The 27,974-nt window shown below is 46.1% G+C and overlaps 1 protein-coding gene across 1 annotated transcript in view; it reads left to right on the top strand.

Moving 5' to 3' along the window:
- Nucleotides 1-27,974, top strand: part of tmem8b (transmembrane protein 8B) — a 375,967-nt gene that overhangs the window by 150,250 nt on the left and 197,743 nt on the right. The window contains exon 4 of the mRNA XM_071352000.1: nt 19,573-19,706. Coding sequence (XP_071208101.1) covers nt 19,573-19,706 — 134 coding nt within the window. The remainder of the gene's footprint in view (nt 1-19,572; nt 19,707-27,974) is intronic.

The raw sequence follows: 27,974 nt of genomic DNA, 5'->3' as shown, positions 1-27,974 counted from the left end.
ATTTAGCTGGTTGGTTGGTAGAGGATAAAACCACCTTTACATTTAGCTGGTTGGTTGGTAAAGGATATAACCACCTTTACATTTAGCTGGTTGGTTGGTAAAGGATATAACCACCTTTACATTTAGCTGGTTGGTTGGTAAAGGATATAACCACCTTTACATTTAGCTGGTTGGTTGGTAGAGGATAAAACCACCTTTACATTTAGCTGGTTGGTTGGTAAAGGATAAAACCACCTTTACATTTAGCTGGTTGGTTGGTAAAGGATAAAACCACCTTTACATTTAGCTGGTTGGTTGGTAGAGGATAAAACCACCTTTACATTTAGCTGGTTGGTTGGTAGAGGATATAACCACCTTTACATTTAGCTGGTTGGTTGGTAAAGGATATAACCACCTTTACATTTAGCTGGTTGGTTGGTAAAGGATATAACCACCTTTACATTTAGCTGGTTGGTTGGTAGAGGATAAAACCACCTTTACATTTAGCTGGTTGGTTGGTAGAGGATAAAACCACCTTTACATTTAGCTGGTTGGTTGGTAAAGGATAAAACCACCTTTACATTTAGCTGGTTGGTTGGTAGAGGATAAAACCACCTTTACATTTAGCTGGTTGGTTGGTAAAGGATAAAACCACCTTTACATTTAGCTGGTTGGTTGGTAAAGGATAAAACCACCTTTACATTTAGCTGGTTGGTTGGTAAAGGATATAACCACCTTTACATTTAGCTGGTTGGTTGGTAGAGGATATAACCACCTTTACATTTAGCTGGTTGGTTGGTAGAGGATAAAACCACCTTTACATTTAGCTGGTTGGTTGGTAGAGGATAAAACCACCTTTACATTTAGCTGGTTGGTTGGTAGAGGATAAAACCACCTTTACATTTAGCTGGTTGGTTGGTAAAGGATATAACCACCTTTACATTTAGCTGGTTGGTTGGTAAAGGATATAACCACCTTTACATTTAGCTGGTTGGTTGGTAGAGGATAAAACCACCTTTACATTTAGCTGGTTGGTTGGTAGAGGATAAAACCACCTTTACATTTAGCTGGTTGGTTGGTAAAGGATAAAACCACCTTTACATTTAGCTGGTTGGTTGGTAGAGGATAAAACCACCTTTACATTTAGCTGGTTGGTTGGTAAAGGATAAAACCACCTTTACATTTAGCTGGTTGGTTGGTAAAGGATAAAACCACCTTTACATTTAGCTGGTTGGTTGGTAAAGGATATAACCACCTTTACATTTAGCTGGTTGGTTGGTAGAGGATATAACCACCTTTACATTTAGCTGGTTGGTTGGTAAAGGATATAACCACCTTTACATTTAGCTGGTTGGTTGGTAGAGGATATAACCACCTTTACATTTAGCTGGTTGGTTGGTAGAGGATATAACCACCTTTACATTTAGCTGGTTGGTTGGTAGAGGATAAAACCACCTTTACATTTAGCTGGTTGGTTGGTAAAGGATATAACCACCTTTACATTTAGCTGGTTGGTTGGTAGAGGATAAAACCACCTTTACATTTAGCTGGTTGGTTGGTAGAGGATAAAACCATGGGTGGGGTTGGTTTATCTATGCTGTAAGTAAATCTTATCGCACATAATATCACATCTTCGATCCACAGCTGACTAGATTGATTGTGTAGATACATTAGACAAATCTAAAATACCATTGTGGGTCTGTGTAATCTGAGGGAAATATGTGTCTCTAATATGGTTATACATTTTGTGGGCAGTGTTGCACATAGCCTGTCTTCTCTCGACAGCCAGGTCTGCCTATGGCGGCCTCTCAATAGCAAAGCTATGCTCACTGAGTCTGTACCTAGTCAAGGATCTTCTTCATTTTGCGTCAGTCACAGTTAGTGCTGAGCGATTAGCCAAAATGTCTGTTATTTTTTGGTTTTAAACAACTATAAAATTGACCGACATAGGTTCAATTATTTGAATTCCATTTCGTTTTTCTTTCTTTCTGTGAGCTCGATGTGTAGTTTCTGTAGAGATAAATCAGATGAAGCCTGAACTGTGTGATGTAGTAGGGAGTTGTAGTTTCCAACATGGCAATATTCTACATAGTTTAAGCGCAGAATGGTAATGGTAATTAACTCCAATGACCATAATCCATTGCGTGCCTGCTTAAACTTGTCCGGTTTGTGCCGGAGGAAACATGGAGACTGAGAGAAGAGAGAACGTGAGATGGAGAGACGGTTCACTATGTACTGGAAGCTGCCTCTCTGTGAGGGTTCACTATGTACTGGAAGCTACCTCTCTGTGACGGTCCACTATGTACTGGAAGCTACCTCTCTGTGAGGGTTCACTATATGTACTGGAAGCTACCTCTCTGTGAGGGTTCACTATGTACTGGAAGCTACCTATCTGTGACGGTTCACTATGTACTGGAAGCTACCTCTCTGTGACGGTCCACTATGTACTGGAAGCTACCTCTCTGTGAGGGTTCACTATGTACTGGAAGCTACCTCTCTGTGAGGGTTCACTATATGTACTGGAAGCTACCTCTCTGTGAGGGTTCACTATGTACTGGAAGCTACCTCTCTGTGACGGTTCACTATGTACTGGAAGCTACCTCTCTGTGACGGTTCACTATGTACTGGAAGCTACCTCTCTGTGACGGTCCACTATGTACTGGAAGCTACCTCTCTGTGAGGGTTCACTATGTACTGGAAGATACCTCTCTGTGAGGGTTCACTATGTACTGGAAGCTACCTCTCTGTGAGGGTTCACTATATGTACTGGAAGCTACCTCTCTGTGACGGTTCACTATGTACTGGAAGCTACGTCTCTGTGACGGTTCACTATGTACTGGAAGCTACCTCTCTGTGAGGGTTCACTATGTACTGGAAGATACCTCTCTGTGAGGGTTCACTATGTACTGGAAGCTACCTCTCTGTGAGGGTTCACTATATGTACTGGAAGCTACCTCTCTGTGACGGTTCACTATGTACTGGAAGCTACGTCTCTGTGACGGTTCACTATGTACTGGAAGCTACCTCTCTGTGAGGGTTCACTATGTACTGGAAGCTACCTCTCTGTGAGGGTTCACTATGTACTGGAAGCTACCTCTCTGTGAGGGTTCACTATATGTACTGGAAGCTACCTCTCTGTGAGGGTTCACTATGTACTGGAAGCTACCTCTCTGTGACGGTTCACTATGTACTGGAAGCTACCTCTCTGTGAGGGTCCACTATGTACTGGAAGCTACCTATCTGTGACGGTTCACTATGTACTGGAAGCTACCTCTCTGTGAGGGTCCACTATGTACTGGAAGCTACCTCTCTGTGAGGGTTCACTATGTACTGGAAGCTACCTCTCTGTGACAGTTCACTATGTACTGGAAGCTACCTATCTGTGAGGGTTCACTATGTACTGGAAGCTACCTCTCTGTGACGGTCCTCTATGTACTGGAAGCTACCTCTCTGTGAGGGTTCACTATGTACTGGAAGCTACCTCTCTGTGAGGGTTCACTATGTACTGGAAGCTACCTCTCTGTGAGGGTTCACTATGTACTGGAAGCTACCTCTCTGTGACGGTTCACTATGTACTGGAAGCTACCTCTCTGTGACGGTTCACTATGTACTGGAAGCTACCTCTCTGTGAGGGTTCACTATGTACTGGAAGATACCTCTCTGTGAGGGTTCACTATGTACTGGAAGCTACCTCTCTGTGAGGGTTCACTATATGTACTGGAAGCTACCTCTCTGTGACGGTTCACTATGTACTGGAAGCTACGTCTCTGTGACGGTTCACTATGTACTGGAAGCTACCTCTCTGTGAGGGTTCACTATGTACTGGAAGCTACCTCTCTGTGAGGGTTCACTATGTACTGGAAGCTACCTCTCTGTGAGGGTTCACTATATGTACTGGAAGCTACCTCTCTGTGAGGGTTCACTATATGTACTGGAAGCTACCTCTCTGTGAGGGTTCACTATGTACTGGAAGCTACCTCTCTGTGAGGGTTCACTATGTACTGGAAGCTACCTCTCTGTGAGGGTTCACTATGTACTGGATTGGGAGATGATGAGCTACAGGTTGCAGAAACTCGTTCCGTGTATGTGAGTCATACAAGCGCACACTTAGCCCTAGAATGAATGAATGCTGTGACTGAGTGGAAGCTAGAGAGACCAAATATCACAATCCCAGCCACTACAGATAACGTACAAAACATTGTAAATGCCATCTGTGAAGCTGAAGGGTGTGGGCCCCATATTGGATGTTTTTTTGCACACATTCTGAACCTAGCAGCCAAGAGGGCAGTTTCAAGGCAGTGTCCCGCCTCCTGGGGAAGGTCAGAAAAGTGGTGACTTTTTCCCCCCACAAAAGCACAACCGCTCACCACGTTTTGTCAGTCAAGCAAGAGATGTTACATATACCAAAGCACAAATGAATCCATGATGTCACAACCCGTTGGAATACCGTACATGACATGCTGGAACATTACGTTGAACAGCAACCGGCCATCTGCTGTATTGGACAAGGCTGTGAAGAAGTCGGTCGAAGACATAGCCATGCTGACCGGACAGTGAACTGAAGCTGGCAGGAGAACTCATTCAGCTACTCAACCCCCCTGAGAACGATGACAACGCTCATGAGCAGGGAAACAAGTCCCACCTCATCAATAATTCTCACTCTAAAGACAATGATTCTCAAATCCATGGCACCAGGTCCTGAGGACAGTGCATCCATCATGGAGGCCAAGGCAGCCGTCACTCAGGACTTATGAGAGAAGATACACAGACAGGGCATCTTCTAGACTACCTTCACAGATCCAAGGTTTAAACCCCCGTCAGCCTGCTGTGACAGAGTCTACACGTATCTCAAAGAATTTGTGGAGCGCGATCATCAGGTATTTGATCTATTTTAAAATACATTTTTCATGATATTGTTTTTTATTGTTTTTATCATGTGCGTTAAAATGTGATGAGATATGTTTGTTTTTTAAAATGAGAAATGTGTCACTTACATTTAATAATAATAATATATTTGCCAATATTGTTGTTTCAAGCAGTGCAAGCAAGGTCATCCACAGAGGAAGAAAATCCATCCTCATTACCCCCTCCTCAAAAGAACACCGTCATGGCAGAGTTATTTGAGGAGCTTTTCAAAGCAGACCAAATCCTTTTCCAAAATGATTGAGGAAGAGGTCTCCTCATACAAGGCAGCAGATTGTAATCATGTGGGAACAGATCCTTTTTTTTGTGGTGGAAAACAAAACCAGTCAAAGTTCCCCCATGTTGCAAAGCTTGAACAACAGTGGCGTCGGTGTCCCGGGAACTTCTGTTGTAAGTGAGCCAGTGTTCTCCACCGCTCGGGGACATTGTCAAGTACAAGCCGTTCTCGTCTTGCTTCAGAGAATGTTGACGTGCTTATCTTTTCACAGAAGAACCTCAACATAAAGGAATGGATCTCTCATATAGGGTACTAACTTTATGTTGCACTTCATGTTATTTTTACATTGAATATTGCCTGTACAAGTATGTACCCTGTTTTGTTTTAAATAGAGAAGGCAATAGCTAAGAAGCACTTTTGGTTTTAATGTTTTTCTCCCCTTGATTTCATACAGTAGAGACAGAAACCAGGCCTAGTCAGTCATGCTGCCATTTTCCTGAATGGAAAGTTTTAATTGTCTTTAGGCAAAATGAAGGTATCACTGTACCGTGATACCTACTGAACCGTGGCCCACTGTACCGTGATACCTACTGAACTGTGGCCCACTGTACCGTGATACCTAGTGAACCGTGGCCCACTGTACCGTGATACCTACTGAACCGTGGCCCACTGTACCGTGATACCTACTGAACCGTGGCACACTGTACCGTGATACATACTGAACCGTGGGCACACTGTACCGTGATACGTACTGAACCGTGGCCCACTGTACCGTGATACCTACTGAACCGTGGCCCACTGTACCGTGATACCTACTGAACTGTGGCCCACTGTGCCGTTATACCTAGTGAACCGTGGCCCACTGTACCGTGATACCTACTGAACCGTGGCCCACTGTACCGTGATACCTACTGAACCGTGGCACACTGTACCGTGATACATACTGAACCGTGGGCCCACTGTACCGTGATACATACTGAACCGTGGCCCACTGTACCGTGATACCTACTGAACCGTGGCCCACTGTACCGTGATACCTACTGAACCGTGGCCCACTGTACCGTGATACCTACTGAACCGTGGCCCACTGTACCGTGATACCTACTGAACCATGGGCCCACTGTACCGTGATACCTACTGAACCGTGGGCCCACTGTACCGTGATACCTACTGAACCGTGGGCCCACTGTACCGTGATACCTACTGAACCATGGGCCCACTGTACCGTGATACATACTGAACCGTGGCCCACTGTACCGTGATACCTACTGAACCGTGGCACACTGTACCGTGATACATACTGAACCGTGGCCCACTGTACCGTGATACCTACTGAACCGTGGGCCCACTGTACCGTGATACATACTGAACCGTGGCCCACTGTACCGTGATACCTACTGAACCGTGGCCCACTGTACCGTGATACCTACTGAACCGTGGCCCACTGTACCGTGATACCTACTGAACCGTGGCCCACTGTACCGTGATACATACTGAACCGTGGCCCACTGTACCGTGATACCTACTGAACCGTGGCCCACTGTACCGTGATACCTACTGAACCGTGGGCCCACTGTACCGTGATACCTACTGAACCGTGGAACCACTGTACCGTGATACCTACTGAACCGTGGCCCACTGTACCGTGATACCTACTGAACCGTGGCCCACTGTACCGTGATACCTACTGAACCGTGGCCCACTGTACCGTGATACCTACTGAACCGTGGCCCACTGTACCGTGATACCTACTGAACCGTGGCCCACTGTACCGTGATACCTACTGAACCGTGGGCCCACCGTACCGTGATACATACTGAACCGTGGGCCCACCGTACCGTGATACATACTGAACCGTGGCCCACTGTACCGTGATACATACTGAACCGTGGCCCACTGTACCGTGATACCTACTGAACCGTGGCCCACTGTACCGTGATACCTACTGAACCGTGGCCCACTGTACCGTGATACATACTGAACCGTGGCCCACTGTACCGTGATACCTACTGAACCGTGGCCCACTGTACCGTGATACCTACTGAACCGTGGCCCACTGTACCGTGATACCTACTGAACCATGGCCCACTGTACCGTGATACCTACTGAACCGTGGCCCACTGTACCGTGATGCCTACTGAACCGTGGCCCACTGTACCGTGATACATACTGAACCGTGGCCCACTGTACCGTGATACCTACTGAACCGTGGCCCACTGTACCGTGATACATACTGAACCGTGGGCCCACAAACCGTTTAGTGTCTGTACCTGACAGAACTGTTCGCTTTCGTTTTCGCTTTGTTATTTTGTTTGAGTGTTTTTGATAATAAAATCATGAACACTTTCCACGCTGCGCTTTGGTCCACTCCTTTCGACGAGCGTTACAGAAGACCCCACCCAAAACGGACCAAGCAGCGTGGCCAGGAGGAGCAGGGATCCTGGGCCGGGGAGAAAAGGGAGTGGAGAACATCCTGGGCCTGGGAGGAGGTAATGGCAGGGGACAAGACCCTTCCATGGAAGCAGGCTGAGGTAGCAAGAGAGGAACGGTGACGCTACGAGGAGTTGAGACAACGACGGAAGCCCGAGAGGCAGCTCCCAAATTTTTTGGGGGGAGGCACACGGGGAGATTGGGGGAGTCAGGGTTTAGACCTGAGCCAACTCCCCGTGCTTACCGTGGGGAGCGTGTGACCGGTCAGGCACCGTGTTATGCGGGGATGCATAACACGTAGATACTGTATCCTCGTAGATACAGTCTAACTGCATTTGCAATGATGATAGCTCCAGTAATTCCTGATTAGTTAGTTAACTTTTTCTAGTATAATCCATTATTCCCTTTATGATGTCATATTCTTTCTCTCTCTTGGCACAAGCAATTTCTTTCCCCATTGAAATAGCCAAAAGACTTATATCAAATGTCATTAGCTCCCAGTAACTTCCAAACGTATTCATAACACAGGCACAATTCCAGTATTTATCAATAATTCTTGCTACTTCCTTCTTAAATACTTCATTCTCTCGTAAAGTCTTATTCATTTTCCAATTGACATACCATGCATATTTATCTTTATTGAAATCCCTTTGTGGTCTGTTAAAATCGATGGTTCAATCGAGACTGTATCAACCTTGTCAGCCATATCTTCAGATATCAGCCAGAAATCAATACGGGATTGTATAGATAAATCTTTGGTACTCCATGTAAACATAATGTTATCTGGGTTCTTATGTCTCCAAATATCTAGAACACCTAACCTTAGACATATATTCCTTATCTCACAAACAGAATTGCTATCCTTAGGAGGCCATCTATCTAGATTATCATGTACAACTGTATTAAAATCACCCTATATTACTTTGGCCAATGGAAATTCAGACATAATTTGACTTATTTTCCTCTCAATGTCTCTAAATAAAATACAGCTACTTGACTTGTTATTGGTAGCATAAGTATTTGCAACAATGAATTGAAAGCGGTTGACATCAACCAATAGTATAATCCATCTCCCTCAATATATGACAAACTTAAATGGTCCTCCCACACAGACAGCGTTGTGAAGAAGGCGCAGCAGCGGCTCTTCAACCTCAGGAGGCTGAAGAAATTTGGCTTGTCACCAAAAACGCTCACAAACATTTACAGATGCAAAATCGAGAGCATCCTGTCGGGCTGTATCACCGCCTGGTACGGCAACTGCTCCGCCCACAATTGTAAGGCTCTCCAGAGGGTAGTGAGGTCTGCACAACGCATCACCGGGGGCAAACTACCTGCCCTCCAGGACACCTACACCGCCAATGTCACAGGAAGGCCAAAAAGATCATCAAGGACAACAACCACCCGAACCACTGCCTGTTCACCCCGCTATCATCCAGAAGGCGAGGTCAGTACAGGTGCATCAAAGCAGGTACCGAGAGACTGAAAAACAGCTTCTATCTCAAGGCCATCAGACTGTTAAACAGCCATCACTAACATCTGAACGCTCCGAGAGCGAAACACTTTGAGTTTACTAACGGACAATCTGACACCAATCTGAGTTTACCAACACCCAGAACGCACTCTGAGTACACTCTGGCACTCCAGATTACATTTACGAACACACCCGTAGTATAAACCAGCCTTTAGTCTTGAAATCTTTGGTTGTTTACTACATACACTACCTTACTCACTCTGTTTAGCACATGGCCTCACATGTGAGTCTTTAAAGAGATGGGTGGGGCTAAGACTTAAGAGGGTGTGAACGATGCTGAATGGGTGTAAACAAAGAAGAGCTCTCCAGTAGGTACCAAAATATTTAAGGGCCATTTTCTCAAAAGTGCGGTTACAAGTTTATCAACATTCAAAGCAGAATTACTTCCCATTGTTCCTCAACTGTAGTGTCTGATAAACCATTTTATAGCTCTGAGTCTCTACTTTGTAAAAAACACAATTTCAAATGTTGCTACATAAGACCGACTCGAACCGATCGGTCACCTAACTATTGAGATATCAGGATGTAACACCTTCTAACTATTGAGATATCAGGATGTAACACCTTCTAACTAATGAGATATCAGGATGTAACATCCTCTAACTAATCACATATCAGGATGTAACACCTTCTAACTATTGAGATATCAGGATGTAACACCTTCTAGCTAATGAGATATATGGATGTAACACCTTCTAACTATTGAGATATATAGATGTAACACTTTCTATCTAATGAGATATCAGGGTGTATCACCTAACTAATGAGATATACAGTGCCCTCCACTAATATTGGCACCCTTGATAAATATGAGCAAAACGAGCTGTGAAAAAGACGTCTTTGCTGTTTATCCTCTTCGTCTTTCATTGAAAATATTAGAAACAAATCTAACCTTTAATTAAAGTAAAATGATTGAAAAAAATGAATGTGAAATAACTGAAGTAAAGATTTTTTTCCGAAACATGTGTGCCACAATTATTGGCACCCCTAGACATGTGTGCCACAATTATTGGCACCCCTAGAAATTATTATGAGTAAAGTCTAACTGAAGTATATTCCCATTAATATTTTACGATTTTAAGTTCACCTGAGTGATTAGGAACACTTAAGTGGTAAGCCATGACATCCTGTTTCACTGGGGTATAAATATGAGGTGACACACAGGCCATGTTCCCATAGTCATCCATCACTATGGGAAAGACCTGAGAATACAGTAATGATGTGCGACAAAAGGTTTTTGCGCTGCACAAATCAGGAACTGGCTATAAGAAAATAGAAAATGCCCAAGAAAATGCCCATTTCCACTATCAGGGCAATAATGAAGAAGTTTGAATCAACTGGAGATGTCAACAATCAGCCTGAAAGAGGACGTGTGTAGCAACTGTGGTATTTTGTTCGATTTTTCTCAACTTATTTTGTACATAATGTTGCTGCTACCGTCCCTTATGACCGAAAAGAGCTTCTGGACATCAGAACAGCGATTATTTACTTCGAATTGGACTAATATTTTTTCTTTAATTAGTCAAACGGGATACACTCCAAACACCCGAACAGGCCCTTAACCCCGTCATTTGCTGGAGGAAGAAACTGAGGTTTTGTGGAAAGCGATCCTTGTGAGGATCAGGCGACGAGTGGCAAATAAAAATGGAAAATAAATGTGTGCTGACCAACTGGCAAGTGTCTTCACTGACATTTTCAACCTGTCCATGTATGAGTCTGTAATACCAACATGTTTCAAGCAGACCACCCTAGTCCCTGCGCACAAGAACACTAAGGTAACCTGACTGGCGACCCGTAGCACTCATGTCTCTAGCCATGAAGTGCTTTATTCCATAAACCCTAGACCCACTCCAATTTGCACCCACCCCAACAGATTCACAGATGATGCAATCTCTATTGCACTCCACACTGCCCTTTCCCACCTGGACAAAAGGAACACCTACGTGAGAATGCTGTTCATTGACTACAGCTCAGTGTTCAACACCATAGTACCCTCAAAGCTCATCACTAAGCTAAGGATCCTGGGACTAAACACCTCCCTCTGCAACTGGATCCTGGACTTCCTGACGGGCCACCCCCCAGGTGGTAAGGGTAGGTAACACCACATCCACCGCGCTGATCCTCAACACAGGGGCCCCTCAGGGGTGCGTGCTCAGTCCCCTCCTGTACTCCCTGTTCACTCATGACTGCACGGCCAGGTACGACTACAAAACCATCATTAGGTTTGCTGAGGACACAACAGTGGTAGGCCTGATCACCGACAATGATGAAACAGCCCACAGGGAGGAGGTCAGAGACCTGGCTGTGTGGTGCCAGGACAACAACCTCTCCCTCAACGATGAGACAGCCTATAGGGAGGAGGTCAGAGACCTGGCTGTGTGGTGCCAGGACAACAACCTCTCCCTCAAAGTGATCAAGGCAAAGGAGATGATTGTGGACTACAGGAAAATGAGGACCGAGCACGCCCCTATTGTCATCGACGGGGCTGTAGTGGAGCAGATTGAGAGATTCAAGCTCCTCGGCTTCCACATCACCAACAAACTAACATGGTCCAAGCACACCAAGACAGTCGTGAAGAGGGCACGACAAAACCTATTCCCCATTATGAGACTGAAAAGATATGGCATGGGTCTTCAGATCCTCAAAAGGTTCTACAGCTGCACCATCGAGAGCATCCTGACTGGTTGCATCACTGCCTGGTATGGCACCTGCCCGGCCTCCGACCACAAGGCACTACAGAGGGTAGTGCGTACGGCCCAGTACATCACTGGGGCCAAGCTTCCTGCCATCCAGGACCTCTATACCAGGGGGTGTCAGAGGAAGGCCCTAAAAATTGTCAAAGACTCCAGCCACTCTAGTCATAGACTGTTCTCTCTACTACCCCACGGCAAGCGGTACCAGAATGCCAAGGCTAGGTCCAAGAGGCTTCTAAACAGCTTCTACCCCCAAGCCATACGACTCCTGAACATCTAATCAAATGGCTACCCAGACTATTTGCATTGCCCCCCCCCCCCCCCCTCTACGCTGCTGCTACTCTCTGTTATTATCTATGCATAGTCACTTTACTAAGTCTACCTACATATTACCTCAGACTCCTCGACACCGGTGCCCCCTGTATATAGCCTCCACATTGACTCTGTACCGGTACCCCCTGTATATAGCCTCCACACTGACTCTGTACCGGTACCCCCTGTATATAGCCCCACTATTGTTATTTAATGCTGCTCTTTAATTATTTGTTATTCTTATCTATTACTTTTATGAGGTATTTTCTTAAAACCGCATTGTTGGTTAAGGGCTTGTAAGTAAGCATTGTAAGCATTTCACTGTCAGGTCTACACCTGTTGTATTCGGTGCATGTGACAAATACAATTTGTTTGATTTGATAATGGAGGATGGTTTGAATGGCCAAAAACTCTCCAAGGATCACAGCTGGAGAATTACAGACGTTAGTTGGGTGTTGGGGTCAGAAAGTTTCCAAAAACTACGATCAGACGCCACATAACCACAAGTTGTTTGGGAGAGTTGCCATAAAAAAGCCTTTGCCGCAGTCCCTGCCGTTGAAAAACATCCCCACAGCTTCACCATAGGGATGCTGCCACCATCAAATCAAATCAAATCAAATTTTATTAGTCACATACACATGGTTAGCAGATGTTAATGCGAGTGTAGCGAAATGCTTGTGCTTCTAGTTCCGACAATGCAGTAATAACCAACAAGTAATCTAACCTAACAATTCCACAACTACTACCTTATACACACACACAAGTGTAAAGGGATAAAGAATATGTACATAAAGATATATGAATGAGTGGTGGTACAGAACGGCATGGCAAGATGCAGTAGATGGTATAGAGTACGGTATATACATATGAGATGAGTACTGTAGGGTATGTAAACATAAAGTGGCATAGTTTAAAGTGGCTAGTGGTATTGTATTGTATTACATAAAGATGGCAAGATGCAGTAGATGATATAGAGTACAGTATATACATATGAGATGGGTAATGTAGGGTATGTAAACATTATATTAAGTGGCATTGTTTAAAGTGGCTAGTGGTACATTTTTACATAATTTCCATCAATTCCCATTTTTAAAGTGGCTGGAGTTGAGTCAGTATGTTGGCAGCGGCCGCTAAATGTTAGTGGTGGCTGTTTAACAGTCTGATGGCCTTGAGATAGAAGCTGTTTTTCAGTCTCTCGGTCCCTGCTTTGATGCACCTGTACTGACCTCGCCTTCTGGATGATAGCGGGGTGAACAGGCAGTGGCTTGGGTGGTTGTTGTCCTTGATGATCTTTATGGCCTTCCTGTGACATCGGGTGGTGTAGGTGTCCTGGAGGGCAGGTAGTTTGCCCCCGGTGATGCGTTCTGCAGACCTCACTACCCTCTGGAGAGCCTTACGGTTGTGGGCGGAGCAGTTGCCGTACCAGGCGGTGATACAGCCCGACAGGATGCTCTCGATTGTGCATCTGTAGAAGTTTGTGAGTGCTTTTGGTGACAAGCCAAATTTCTTCAGCCTCCTGAGGTTGAAGAGGCGCTGCTGCGCCTTCTTCACAACGCTGTCTGTGTGGGTGGACCAATTCAGTTTGTCCGTGATGTGTACACCGAGGAACTTAAAACTTTCCACCTTCTCCACTACTGACCCATCATGCTTCACCGTAGGGATGGTGACAGGTTTCCTCCAGACGTGAAGCTTGGCAGTCATGTCAAAAATGTTCAATCTTGGTTTTATTACACCAGAAAATCTTGTATCTTGTTTCTGATGGTCTGAGAGTCCTTTAGGTGCCTTTCGGCAAACTCCAAGCGGGCTGTCGGGTGCCTTTTGCTGAGGAGTGGCTTCCGTCTGGCCACTCTACCATAAAGGCCTGATTGGTGGAGTGCTGCAGAGATGGTTGTCCATCTGGAAGGTTCTCCCATCTCCACAGAGGAACTCTGGAGCTCTGTTAGAGTGACCCTCGGTACTTGGTCACCTCCCTGACCAAGGCCCTTCTCCACTGATTGCTCAGTTTGGCTGGGTGGTCAGCTCTAGGAAGAGTCTTGGTGGTTCCAAACAAAAACCCCTCCTGTCTCAGCCTCCAGTATTTATGCTGCAATAGTTGATGTGTTGAGGGTCAGTCTGTTATATCTGGAGTATTTCTCCTGTCTTTTCCGGTGTCCTGTGTGAATTTAAGTATACTCCCTCTAATTTTTTCTCTCTCCCTCTCCCTCCCCTCCCCTCCTCAAAGACCTGAGCATTGGGACCATGGCTCTGGACTTCCTGGCCTGATGACTCCTTGCTGTCCCCAGTCTACCTGGCCATGCTGCTGCTCCAGTTTCAACTGTTCTATCTGCAGCTATGGAACCCTGACCTGTTCACCGGATGTGCTACCTTGTCCCGGACTTGTTGTTTTCGACTCTCTCTTCCGTACCTGCTGTCTCTAACTCTGAATGCTCGGCTATGAAAAGCGAACTGACATTTACTCCCGAGGTGCTGACCTTTTGCACTCTCTACAACCACTGTGATTATTATCATCTATGAACGTTTAAACATCTTGGCCATGTACTGTTATGATATCAACCCGGCACTGCCAGAAGAGGACTGGCCACTCCCTCAGAGCCTGGTTCCTCTCTAGGTTTCTTCTTAGGTTCCTGCCTTTCTAGGGACTTTTTTCCTAGCCACCGTGCTTCTACACCTGCATTGCTTGCTGTTTGGGGTTTTAGGCTGGGTTTCTGTACAGCACTTTGAGATATCAGCTGATGTAAGAAGGGCTATATAAATACATTTGATTTGATTGATTGACGAAGCCTGTTTGATCATCAGATATGAAGGTAGGGATCCAACCGGTATGCTAGCAACTTAGCTAATAGTTTAAAAGTGAAATGGGCTGATATCCACCACCTTCTGCCGGATCTTTCTTGAGTTTAAGTTGGTGAACATATCTAATAGTAGGGGCGAGTTGACCTGAGAATACTTTTTTTTTAATCGACTGGGAAGCCGTCAGGGCCTGGGGGCACTTTGCATTAACTTTAGACCCCCTTGTTATCTCATCGTGATGCAGAGGGTTGTCCAGAACATTACTCATGTCCGTATCATTGGATGGAATATCCAAGTTATCTAAAAAGTATCAGATGGATTTGTAGAGGCTATAATAAAATGAATAAAAAGTTGAATTAATATTATTTTAACTTGTAAGATTACGGGAAGGGTCATATACCTGAGAGATAAGATGAGATGCTGTGGGGATGTTTTCAGCGGCAGGGACTGGAAGACTAGTCAGGGTTGAGGGAAAGATGAACGGAGCAAAGTACAGAGATCCTTGATGAGAACCTGCTCCAGAGCACTCAGACTGGGGGTGAAGGTTCACTTTCCAACAAGACAACGGCCCTAAGCACACAGCCAAGACAACGGCCCTAAACACACAGCCAAGACAACGGCCCTAAGCACACAGCCAAGACAACGGCCCTAAGCACACAGCCAAGACAACGGCCCTAAGCACACAGCCAAGACAACGGCCCTAAGCACACAGCCAAGACAACGGCCCTAAGCACACAGCCAAGACAACGGCCCTAAGCACACAGCCAAGACAACGGCCCTAAGCACACAGCCAAGACAACGGCCCTAAGCACACAGCCAAGACAACGGCCCTAAGCACACAGCCAAGACAACGGCCCTAAACACACAGCCAGGACAACGGCCCTAAACACACAGCCAAGACAACGGCCCTAAGCACACAGCCAAGACAACGGCCCTAAGCACACAGCCAAGACAACGGCCCTAAGCACACAGCCAAGACAACGGCCCTAAGCACACAGCCAAGACAACGGCCCTAAGCACACAGCCAAGACAACGGACCTAAGCACACAGCCAAGACAACGCAGGAGTGGCTTCGGGACAAGTCTCTGAATGTCCTTGAGTGGCCCAGCCAGAGCCCGGACTTGAACCCGATCAAACATCTCTGAAGAGATCTGAAAATAGCTGTGCAGCGACGCTCCCCATTCAACCTGACAGAGCTTGAGAGGATCTGCAGAGAAGAATGCGAGAAGCTCCACAAATACAGGTGTGCCAAGCTTGTAGCGTCATACCCAAGAAGACTCAAGGCTGTAATCACTGTCGCTTTAAAGCCCCTTTTACTGGTTAAAATAGTCGGTCAATCAGCCTGTTACCAACCCTTAGTAAAGTTCAGGAAAAAATTGTGTTTGATAAGATACAATGCTATTTTACAGCAGACAAATTGACAATAGACTTTCAGCATCCTTACAGGAACGGACATTCAACAAACAAGCACAGCACTTACACAAATAAATGACAGATGATTGGCTGAGAGAAATCGATGATAAAAATATTGTGGGGGCTGTCTTGTTGAACTTCAGTGCTGTTTTTGACATTATTGATCATAGTCTGCTGCTGGAAAAACATGTGTGTTATGGCTTTACACCCCCTGCTATAATGTGTTATGGCTTTACACCCCCTGCTATAATGTGGATAAAGAGTTACCTGTCTAACAGAACACAGAGGGTGTTATGGCTTTACACCCCCTGCTATAATGTGGATAAAGAGTTACCTGTCTAACAGAACACAGAGGGTGTTATGGCTTTACACCCCCTGCTATAATGTGGATAAAGAGTAACTTGTCTAACAGAACACAGAGGGTGTTCTTAATGGAAGCCTCTCCAACATAATCAAGGTAGATTCAGGATTTCCCCATGGATCAGCTGGAACGTCAGGCATTTGACTGATTGGCTGGTCTGTCAGTTCAACAATCTGCTGGAGTGACTGATTGGCTGGTCTGTCAGTGGTTGAGAGATAGAGAGAAACATTTGAGGACAGTGACATTCAATACCAATACCGCCTTGCACATTCTTGCCTGATCTAGGGTGTAATCATTAGTCCAACAGTTACAAACGATAGTTTCTATTAGACAAATTCAGGTATATTATCACCGTTTCAATCGGTTTGCTTCCATTTAAGAAACTTTTTTTTTTTGTAACAGAATCAGCGGAATGAATACACCTCCGATCACGCAGAAACACAGTTCACTCTCATAGCAGCCACGTTGTATTCCTTCTCTTCCCTTCTCTTATGGACTTCAATGCACAACACATCAGCTGAATGTGACCAGGAGAAAAACCCTTTCCAAGCCATACCGCTACACACAGCCTACATCGTTGTCACCATATTAGATAACGTAACGTCCTAGTCAACATAGCTATTAGAACTAACGTGCTAGTAAACCTGCTACAATCATGCAGTAACGTTACAGTGTACAGTCAGTAAGCAGTTACACCGGGGGGCCCCGGTGGCAATAAATTATTATATTTCTCTCTTGCTTCTCTTCTATTTTCGAAGAAATTAATTTGTTCAAAACTGTTCAATTATTGTCTTTCTTTCTATTTGAGGCAATTACTCAATTACTCAATTTAATTTATTACACAATTTATTCACTGCAGTGCTAGCTGTAGCTTATACTTTCAGATTCATTCTCTCATCCTTTGATCAGTTCATGCTGCAAGAGCTCTGATAGGCTGGAGGACGTCCTCTGGAAGTTGTCATAATGTAGTTGGAAGTTGTCATACTGTATAAGTCTATGGAAGGAGGTGAGAACCATGAGCCTCCTAGGTTTTGTATTGAATTCAATGTACCCAGAGGAGGATGGAAACTAGCTGTCCTCCGGCTGCACCATGGTGCTACCCTACAGAGTGCTATTGAGGCTACTGTAGACCTTTGCTAAACAGTGTTTTAATCAGTTATTTGGTGACGTGATTATATTTAGTGTAGTTTTATCTAAAAAATATAACTTTTTAAATGTTTTACAAGTGACATTTCTATGAAATTCACTGAGAAGGATTGTCCTCCCCTTCCTCCTCTGAGGAGCCTCCACTGATAGATAGACATTGAGTCACTGGCCACTTGGGGCGGCAGGTAGCCTAGTAACCACTAGGCTACCCTGCCGCCCCAGTTGAAGGCATTCAGTTGTATAATTGACTACGTATCCCCCTTTCTTCACTTTAATAATGTTTACATACTGCTTTACTCATCTCATATGTACATATGTAAATATGAATATAAATAATATAATATAAATAGTAATACATACTGTATTCTATTCTAATATATACAATCACACACCGACATCACTCGTCTTAATTTATATATTTCTTAATTCCATTATTTTACTTTTAGATTTGTGTATTGTTGTGAATTGTTAGAATTGTTAGATACTAATGCATTTATCTACACCGATAACAACATCTGCTAGAATTTGATTTGATAAATATGTGACAAATAAAAATTTATTTGATTTGAAGCGTGATTCATTACTACAGAGAACGAGTTTCCAATGTGAGCTTTACACCACTCCAGCCGACGCTTGGCATTGTGCATGGTGATCTTAGGCTTGTGTGCGGCTGCTCGTCCATGGAAACCCATTTCATGAAGCTCCCGACCAACAGTTATTGTGCTGACGTTGCTTCCAGAGGCAGTTTGGAACTCGGTAGTAAGTGTTGCAACCGAGGACAGACCATTTTTACATGCTACAGTACGCATTTCAGCACTCGGCGGTCGGGTTCTGTGAGCTTGTGTGGTCTACCACTTCACTGTGTAGTCTACCATTTCGCTGTGTAGTCTACCACTTCGCTGTGTGGTCTACCACTTCGCTGTGTAGTCTACCACTTCGCTGTGTGGTCTACCACTTCGCTGTGTGGTCTACCACTTCGCTGTGTAGTCTACCACTTCGCTGTGTAGTCTACCACTTCGCTGTGTAGTCTACCACTTCGCTGTGTAGTCTACCACTTTGCTGTGTAGTCTACCACTTCGCTGTGTAGTCTACCACTTCACTGTGTGGTCTACCACTTCGCTGTGTGGTCTACCACTTCACTGTGTAGTCTACCACTTCACTGTGTAGTCTACCACTTTGCTGTGTAGTCTACCACTTTGCTGTGTAGTCTACCACTTTGCTGTGTAGTCTACCACTTCGCTGTGTGGTCTACCACTTTGTGGCTGAGCCGTTGTTGCTCCTAGACGTTTCCTCTTCATAATACAGCACTTAGAGTTGACTGGGGCAGCTCTAGCAGGGCAGAAATTTGACGAACTGATTTGTTGGAAAGGTGGCATCCTACCTCTCTACCCTCTCACCCTCTCTACCCTCTCTACCCTCTCTAACCTCTCTACCTCTTTACCCTCTCTACCTCTCTAACCTCTCTACCTTCTTTACCCTCTCTACCTCTTTACCCTCTCTAACCTCTCTACCTCTCTACCCTCTCTACCCTCTCTAACCTCTCTACCTCTCTACCCTCTCTACCCTCTCTACCTTCTCTGCCCTCTCTGCCTCTTATAGTACAGTAACAGCTGCAATCTGCTATCGTTCTGAAAAGGGTTTGCTAACAAAAATATTTTTTCCTCTCCTCACCCCTCTTCTCCCCCCCCCTCTTCTCCCCCCCCTCCTCCCCCCATCCGTGCCTCTCCTCTCCTCTCCTCTCCTCTCCTCTCCTCTCCTCTCCTCTCCTCTCCTCTAGGGTCTGTATGAGGAGTGTCAGTATCTCTTCCAGCCCCAGCTCATCGTTCAGAGGCTGATAGGGATCTCTGTTCTCTATCCTGGTTACTTCATAGAACAGATGGTTCCTGCCCACAACAGATCTGTGCTCTACAAGTACGTCTACTACGTCTACTCTTCCCTATTGTGACACCACTACATGTCTGTCTGTCTGTCTGTCTGTCTGTCTGTCTGTCTGTCTGTCTGTCTGTCTGTCTGTCTGTCTGTCTGTCTGTCTGTCTGTCTGTCTGTCTGTCTGTCTGTCTGTCTGTCTGTCTGTCTCACTCACTCTTTGTCTGTCTGTCTGTCTGTCTGTCTGTCTGTCTCACTCACTCTTTGTCTGTCTGTCTGTCTGTCTGTCTGTCTGTCTCACTCACTCTTTGTCTGTCTGTCTGTCTGTCTGTCTGTCTGTCTGTCTGTCTGTCTGTCTGTCTGTCTGTCTGTCTGTCTGTCTGTCTGTCTGTCTGTCTGTCTGTCTGTCTGTCTGTCTGTCTGTCTGTCTCACTCACTCTTTGTCTGTCTGTCTGTCTGTCTGTCTGTCTGTCTGTCTGTCTCACTCACTCTTTGTCTGTCTGTCTGTCTGTCTGTCTGTCTGTCTGTCTGTCTGTCTGTCTCACTCACTCACTCTTTGTCTGTCTGTCTGTCTGTCTGTCTGTCTGTCTGTCTGTCTGTCTGTCTCACTCACTCTGTCTGTCTGTCTGTCTGTCTCACTCACTCTTTGTCTGTCTGTCTGTCTGTCTGTCTGTCTGTCTGTCTGTCTGTCTGTCTCACTCACTCTTTGTCTGTCTGTCTGTCTGTCTGTCTGTCTGTCTGTCTGTCTCACTCACTCTTTGTCTGTCTGTCTGTCTGTCTGTCTGTCTGTCTGTCTGTCTGTCTGTCTGTCTGTCTGTCTGTCTGTCTGTCTGTCTTGTCTGTCTGTCTGTCTGTCTGTCTGTCTGTCTGTCTTGTCTGTCTTGTCTGTCTGTCTGTCTGTCTCACTCACTCTTTGTCTGTCTGTCTGTCTGTCTGTCTGTCTGTCTCACTCACTCTTTGTCTGTCTGTCTGTCTGTCTGTCTGTCTGTCTGTCTGTCTGTCTGTCTGTCTGTCTGTCTGTCTGTCTCACTCACTCACTCTTTGTCTGTCTGTCTGTCTGTCTGTGTCTGTCTGTCTGTCTGTCTGTCTGTCTGTCTGTCTGTCTGTCTGTCTCACTCACTCACTCACTCACTCACTCTTTGTCTGTCTGTCTGTCTGTCTGTCTGTCTGTCTGTCTGTCTGTCTGTCTGTCTGTCTGTCTCACTCACTCTTTGTCTGTCTGTCTGTCTGTCTGTCTGTCTGTCTGTCTGTCTTGTCTGTCTGTCTGTCTGTCTGTCTGTCTGTCTCACTCACTCTTTGTCTGTCTGTCTGTCTGTCTGTCTGTCTGTCTGTCTGTCTGTCTGTCTGTCTGTCTGTCTGTCTGTCTCACTCACTCTTTGTCTGTCTGTCTGTCTGTCTGTCTGTCTGTCTGTCTGTCTGTCTGTCTGTCTGTCTGTCTGTCTGTCTGTCTGTCTGTCTGTCTCACTCACTCTTTGTCTGTCTGTCTGTCTGTCTGTCTGTCTGTCTGTCTGTCTGTCTGTCTGTCTGTCAATTCAATTTAAGGGCTTTATTAGCATGGGAAACATATGCTAAGGCAAAGTAGATAATAAACAAAAGTGAAATAAACAATAAAAATGAACAGTAAACGTTACACTCACAAAAGTTCCAAAAGAATAAAGACATTTCAAATGTCATATTATGTGCAAATAGTTAAAGTACAAAAGGGTAAATAAATAAGCATAAATATGGGTTGTATTTACAATGGTGTTTGTTCTTCACTGGTTGACCTTTTCTTGTGGCAACAGGTCACACATCTTGCTGCAGTGAAGCACATTGTGGTATTTCACCCAATTGAAATTCTTTGTGGGTCTGTGTAATCTGAGGGAAATATGTCTCTCTAATATGGTCATACATTGGGCAGGAGGTTAGGAAGTGCAGCTCAGTTTCCACCTCATTTTGTGGACAGTGAGCACATAGCCTGTCTTCTCTTGAGAACCAGATCTGCCAACGGTGACCTTTCTCAATAGCAAGGCTATGCTCACTGAGTCTGTACATAGTCAAAGCTTTCCTTCATTTTGGGTCACAGTGGTCAGGTTTGCTCTGTTTTTATTGTAAATTCTTTCCAATGTGTCAAGTGATTATCTTTTTGTTTTCTAATGATTTGATTGGGTCTAATTGTGTTTCTGTCCTGGGGCTCTGTGGGGTGTGTTTGTGTTAGTGAACAGAGCCCCAGGACCAGCTGGCTGAGGGGACCCTTCTCTAGGTTCATCTCTCTGTAGGTGATGGCTTTGTTATGGAAGGTTTGGTAATCGCTTCCTTTTTTGGTGGTTGTAGAATTTTAACGTCTCTTTTCTGGATTTTAATAATTAGCGGGTATCATCCTAATTCTGCTCTGCATGCATTATTTGATGTTTTACACAGAGGATATTTTTGCAGAATTCTGCAAAAAAAGAGTCTCAATTTGGTGTTTGTCCCATTTTGTGAATTCTTGGTTGGTGAGCGGACCCCAGACCTCACAACCATAAAGGGAAATGGGTTCTATAACTGATTCAAGTATTTTTAGCCCGATCCTAATTGGGATGTCGAATTTTATGTTCCTTTTGATGGCGTAGAAGGCCTTTCTTGCCTTGTCTCTCAGATCGTTCACAGCTTTGTGGAAGTTACCTGTGGCGCTGATGTTTAGGCGAAGGTATGTATAGTTTTTTTGTGTGATCTAAGGCAACGGTGTCTAGATGGAATTTGTATTTGTGGTCCTGGAAACTGGACCTTTTTTGGAGCACCATTATTTTAGTCTTACTGAGATTTACTGTCAGGGCCCAGAATCTGACAGAATCTGTGCAGAAGATCTATGTGCTGCTGTAGGCCCTCCTTGGTTGGGGACAGAAGCACCAGATAATCAGCAAACAGGAGACATTTGACTTCAGATTGTAGTAGGGTGAGGGCAGGTGCTGCAGAATGTTCTAGTGCCCTCGCCAATTTGTTGATATATATGTTGAATAGGGTCGGGCTTAAGCTGCATCCCTGTCTCACCCCACGGCCCTGTCTCACCCCACGGCCCTGTCTCACCCCACGGCCATGTGGAAAGAAATGTGTGTTTTTTGCCAATTTTAACCGTACTTGTTGTTTGTGTTCATGTATTTTATAATGTTGTATGTTTTTCCCCCAAACCCATTTTCTATCCATTTGTATAGCAGGCCCTCATGCCAAATTGAGTTGAAAGTTTTTTTGAAATCAACAAAGCATGAGAAGGCTTTGCCTTGGTTTTGGTTTGTTTCTTTGTCAATTAGGGGTGCAGGGTGAATACATGGTCGGTCGTACGGTAATTTGGTAAAATCTCAGTACATTGCTGTTAATGATAATGCAGAGGATTTCCCCAAGGTTGCTGTTGACTCATATCCCACGGTAGTTATTGGGGTCAAATTTGTCTCCACTTTTGTGGATTGGGGTGATCAGTCCTTGGTTCCAAATATTGGGGAATATGCCAGAGCTGAGGATGATGTTAAAGAGTTTAAGTATAGCCAATGTCACGCCCCGGCCATAGAGAGGCTTTTATTCTCTATTTTGGTTAGGCCAGGGTGTGACTAGGGTGGGCATTCTAGTTTCTTTATTTCTATGGTTTGTATTTCTATGTTTTGGCCGGGTATGGTTCTCAATCAGGGACAGCTGTCTATCGTTGTCTCTAATTGGGAATCATACTTAGGCAGACTTTTTTCCTTTGGTGTTTGTGGGTAGTTATCCTTGTTAGTGGCACTAAAGCCCTGTTAAGCTTCACGGTAGTTTCTTTGTTTTGTTGGCGACATTTACAATAATAAAATAAAATGTACGCTCACCATGCTGCACCTTGGTCTCCTTCCGACGACGGCCGTGACAGAACTACCCACCACCAAAGGACCAAGCAGCGTGGCCAGGAGGAGCAGGGATCCTGGGCCCGGGAGAAGAGAGAGTGGAGGACATATTGGACATGGGAGCAGGTTATGGCAGGGGACAAGGTCCTGCCATGGAAACAGGCGGAAGTAGCGAGGGAGGAACGACAACGATACCAGGAGTCACGGCAACGAAGCAGGCACGAGGCAGCCACCAAACATTTTTTGGGGGGGGACACACGAGGAGATTGGCTGAGTCAGGTTGGAGACCTGAGCCAACTCCTCGTGTTTACTGTAGGGAGCGTGGTACTGGTCAGGCACCGTGTTATGCGGTGGAGCGCATGGTGTTTCCAGTGCGCGTTCACAGCCCGGTGCGCTACATTCCAACTCCCCGCATCGGCTGGGCTATCCATCCAGCCAGGACGGAAGGTGCCGGCTCAGCACATCTGGCCTCCAGTGCGTCTCTACGGCCCAGGATATCCTGCGCCGGCTCTGCGCACTGTGTCTCCGGTGCGCCTGCATAGCCCAGTGCGTCCTGTGCTAGCGCCCCTCATTTTCCGGGCGAAAGTAACCATCCAGCCAGGACGGGTTGTGCCAGCTCTACGCTTGAGACCTCCAGTGCGCCTCCACGGCCCAGTGTATCCAGTGCCTGCTCCACGCAACAGGCCTCCAGTGTGTCTCTCCAGCCCGGTGAGTCCTGTGCCTGCTGCACGAACGAAGCCTCCAGTGATGATCCATGGCACGAAGCCTCCAGTGATGATCCATGGCACGAAGCCTCGAGTGATGATCCATGGCACGAAGCCTCGAGTGATGATCCATGGCACGAAGCCTCCAGTGATGATCCATGGCACGAAGCCTCGAGTGATGATCCATGGCACGAAGCCTCCAGTGGTGATCCATGGCCCGAAGCCTCCAGTGATGATCCATGGCACGAAGCCTCCAGTGATGATCCATGGCCCGAAGCCTCCAGTGATGATCCATGGCACGAAGCCTCTAGTGATGATCCATGGCACGAAGCCTCCAGCGATGATCCATGGCACGAAGCCTCCAGCGACGATCCCCGATCCGGAGCCTCCAGCGACGATCCCCTGTCCGGAGCCTCCAGCGACGATCCCCAGTCCGGAGCCTCCAGCGACGATCCCCAGTCCGGAGCCTCCAGCGACGATCCCCAGTCCGGAGCCTCCAGCGACGATCCTCAGTCCGGAGCCTCCAGCGACGGCCTCCAGTCCGGAGCCTCCAGCGACGGCCTCCAGTCCGGAGCCTCCAGCGACGGCCTCCAGTCCGGGGCCTCCAGCGACGGCCTCCAGTCCGGGGCCTCCAGCGACGGCCTCCAGTCCGGGGCCTCCAGCGACGGCCTCCAGTCCGGGGCCTCCAGCGACGGCCTCCAGTCCGGGGCCTCCAGCGACGGCCTCCAGTCCGGGGCCTCCAGCGACGGCCTCCAGTCCGGGGCCTCCAGCGACGGCCTCCAGTCCGGGGCTTCCAGCGACGGCCTCCAGTCCGGGGCCTCCAGCGACGGCCTCCAGTCCGGGGCCTCCAGCGACGGCCTCCAGTCCGGGGCCTCCAGCGACGGCCTCCAGTACGGGGCCTCCAGCGACGGCCTCCAGTCCGGGGCCTACAATGAGGGTCCCTAGTTCGGGGCCTGCAGCGAGGGTCCCCAGTCCGGGGTCGGCGACGAGGGTTCCCGCACCAGAGGCGCCACCAAAGTGGGAGGAGCCAGAGGTGGAGCGGGGTCTACGTCCCGCACCGGAGCCGCCGCCGTGAATAGATGCCCACCCGGACCCTCCCCTATAGAGTCAGGTTTTGCGGCCGGAGTCCGCACCTTTGGGGGGGGGGGGGGGGGGGTACTGTCACGCCCTGAGCATAGAGAGGCTTTTATTCTCTATTTTGGTTAGGCCAGGGTGTGACTAGGGTGGGCATTCTAGTTTCTTTATTTCTATGTTTTTTATTTCTATGTTTTGGCCGGGTATGGTTCTCAATCAGGGACAGCTGTCTATCGTTGTCTCTGATTGCGAATAATACTTAGGCAGCCTTTTTTCCTTTGGTGTTTGTGTGCACTAACCCTAACCCTAACCCTTCTTTGTTAGTAGCACTAAAGCCCTGTTAAGCTTCACCGTCGTTTCTTTGTTTTCTTGTTTTGTTGGCGACATTTACAATAATAAAAGAAAATGTACCCCCACCACGCTGCACCTTGGTCTCCTTCCGACGACGGCCGTGACAGCCAATTGGAATTTGGGGTCTGCATATTTTATCATGTCATTTAGGATACCGTCAACACCACAGGACTTTCTGGCGTTTCTCAATCTTTGTTAGGTTTTTGGATTCTTCATCAAAACGGTTTGTCATTGTTGTTCATTATCTTTGTCCTGTTGTTCATTATCTTTGTCTTGTTGTTCATTATCTTTGTCATTGTTGTTCATTATCTTTGTCTTGTTGCTCATTATCTTTGTCTTGTTGTTCATTATCTTTGTCTTGTTGTTCATTATCTTTGTCTTGTTGTTCATTATATTTGTCTTGTTGTTCATTATATTTGTCTTGTTGTTCATTATCTTTGTCTTGTTGTTCATTATCTTTGTCTTGTTGTTCATTAACTTTGTCTTGTTGTTCATTATCTTTGTCTTGTTGTTCATTATCTTTGTCTTGTTGTTCATTATCTTTGTCTTGTTGTTCATTATCTTTGTCTTGTTGTTCATTATCTTTGTCTTGTTGTTCATTATCTTTGTCCTGTTGTTCATTATCTTTGTCTTGTTGTTCATTATCTTTGTCTTGTTGTTCATTATCTTTGTCTTGTTGTTCATTATCTTTGTCTTGTTGTTATCTTAGGTCTCTTTGACATTTTTTGATTTGATAGAGAAGCTGAGAGGTCAAATATACTGTTTAGGTTTCTACTGACAAGTTTTACACCTTCACTATTACAGTGAAACATTTTGTCCAGGAAATTGTCTGGAAGGGATTGAATTTGTTGTTGCTGAATAGTTTTTTGGTAGATTTCCACACTATCTTCCTTCCATCTATAGCATGTCTTAATATTATTTAGTTCCTTTGGCTTTGATGCCTCATGATTGAGTGTTGCTCTGTTCAAGTAGACTGTGGATTTGCTGTGATCTGATAGGGGTGTCAGTGGGCTGACTGTGAACGCTCTGAGAGACTCTGGGTTGAAGTCAGTGATAAAGTAGTCTACAGTATTACTGCCAAGAGATGAGCTATAGGTGTAGCTACCGTAGGAGTCCCCTTGGAGCCTAAAATTGACTATGTACATACCCAGCATGCAACAGAGCTGCAGAAGTTGTGAAACATTTTTGTTGGTTGTTTTGTCATAGTTGTGCCTCGGGGGGCATATTTGGGAGGGAATGCTGTCACCTCCAGGTATGTGTTTGTCCCCCTATGTGCTGAGGGTGTCAATGTCACGCCCTGACCTTAGAGATCCTATTAATTCTCTATGTTGGTTAGGTCGGGGTGTGACTAGGGTGGGTCATCTAGGTTGTTTCATTTCTATGTTGGTTAGGTCGGGGTGTGACTAGGGCGGGTCATCTAGGTTGTTTCATTTCTATGTTGGTTAGGTCGGGGTGTGACTAGGGCGGGTCATCTAGGTTGTTTCATTTCTATGTTGGTTAGGTCGGGGTGTGACTAGGGTGGGTCATCTAGGTTGTTTCATTTCTATGTTGGTTAGGTCGGGGTGTGACTAGGGCGGGTCATCTAGGTTGTTTCATTTCTATGTTGGTTAGGTCGGGGTGTGACTAGGGCGGGTCATCTAGGTTGTTTCATTTCTATGTTGGTTAGGTCGGGGTGTGACTAGGGCGGGTCATCTAGGTTGTTTCATTTCTATGTTGGTTAGGTCGGGGTGTGACTAGGGCGGGTCATCTAGGTTGTTTCATTTCTATGTTGGTTAGGTCGGGGTGTGACTAGGGCGGGTCATCTAGGTTGTTTCATTTCTATGTTGGTTAGGTCGGGGTGTGACTAGGGCGGGTCATCTAGGTTGTTTCATTTCTATGTTGGTTAGGTCGGGGTGTGACTAGGGCGGGTCATCTAGGTTGTTTCATTTCTATGTTGGTTAGGTCGGGGTGTGACTAGGGCGGGTCATCTAGGTTGTTTCATTTCTATGTTGGCCTGGTTCCCAGTCAGAGGCAGCTGCTTATCGTTGTCTCTGATTGGGGATCATATTTAATCAGCCTTTTCCCACTGGGTTTTTGTGAGGTCTTGTCTAGTTGCCTGCGAGCACCACATTAGTCTTGTCTTGTCTTGTCTATGTCGAGCACTACATTAGTTTCATGTTTCGTTTTGCGCTTTATTGTTTTCTGTGAGTTTCATCCAATAAACATGTGGAACTCGAAGCACGCTGCGCCTTGGTCCATTAATTCAACCAACGATCGTGACAGTCAGGTTCTTGTCCGGTTCTGGCATTTAGGTCACCACAGACTAGTACATGTCCCTGGGCCTGGAAATGATTGATCTCCCCTCCAGGATGGAGAAGCTG

The sequence above is a fragment of the Salvelinus alpinus genome, chromosome 19 (genome assembly GCF_045679555.1).
Source record: "Salvelinus alpinus chromosome 19, SLU_Salpinus.1, whole genome shotgun sequence".
NCBI lineage: Eukaryota > Metazoa > Chordata > Actinopteri > Salmoniformes > Salmonidae > Salvelinus > Salvelinus alpinus.
This window is presented reverse-complemented; position numbering and strand designations above follow the sequence as displayed.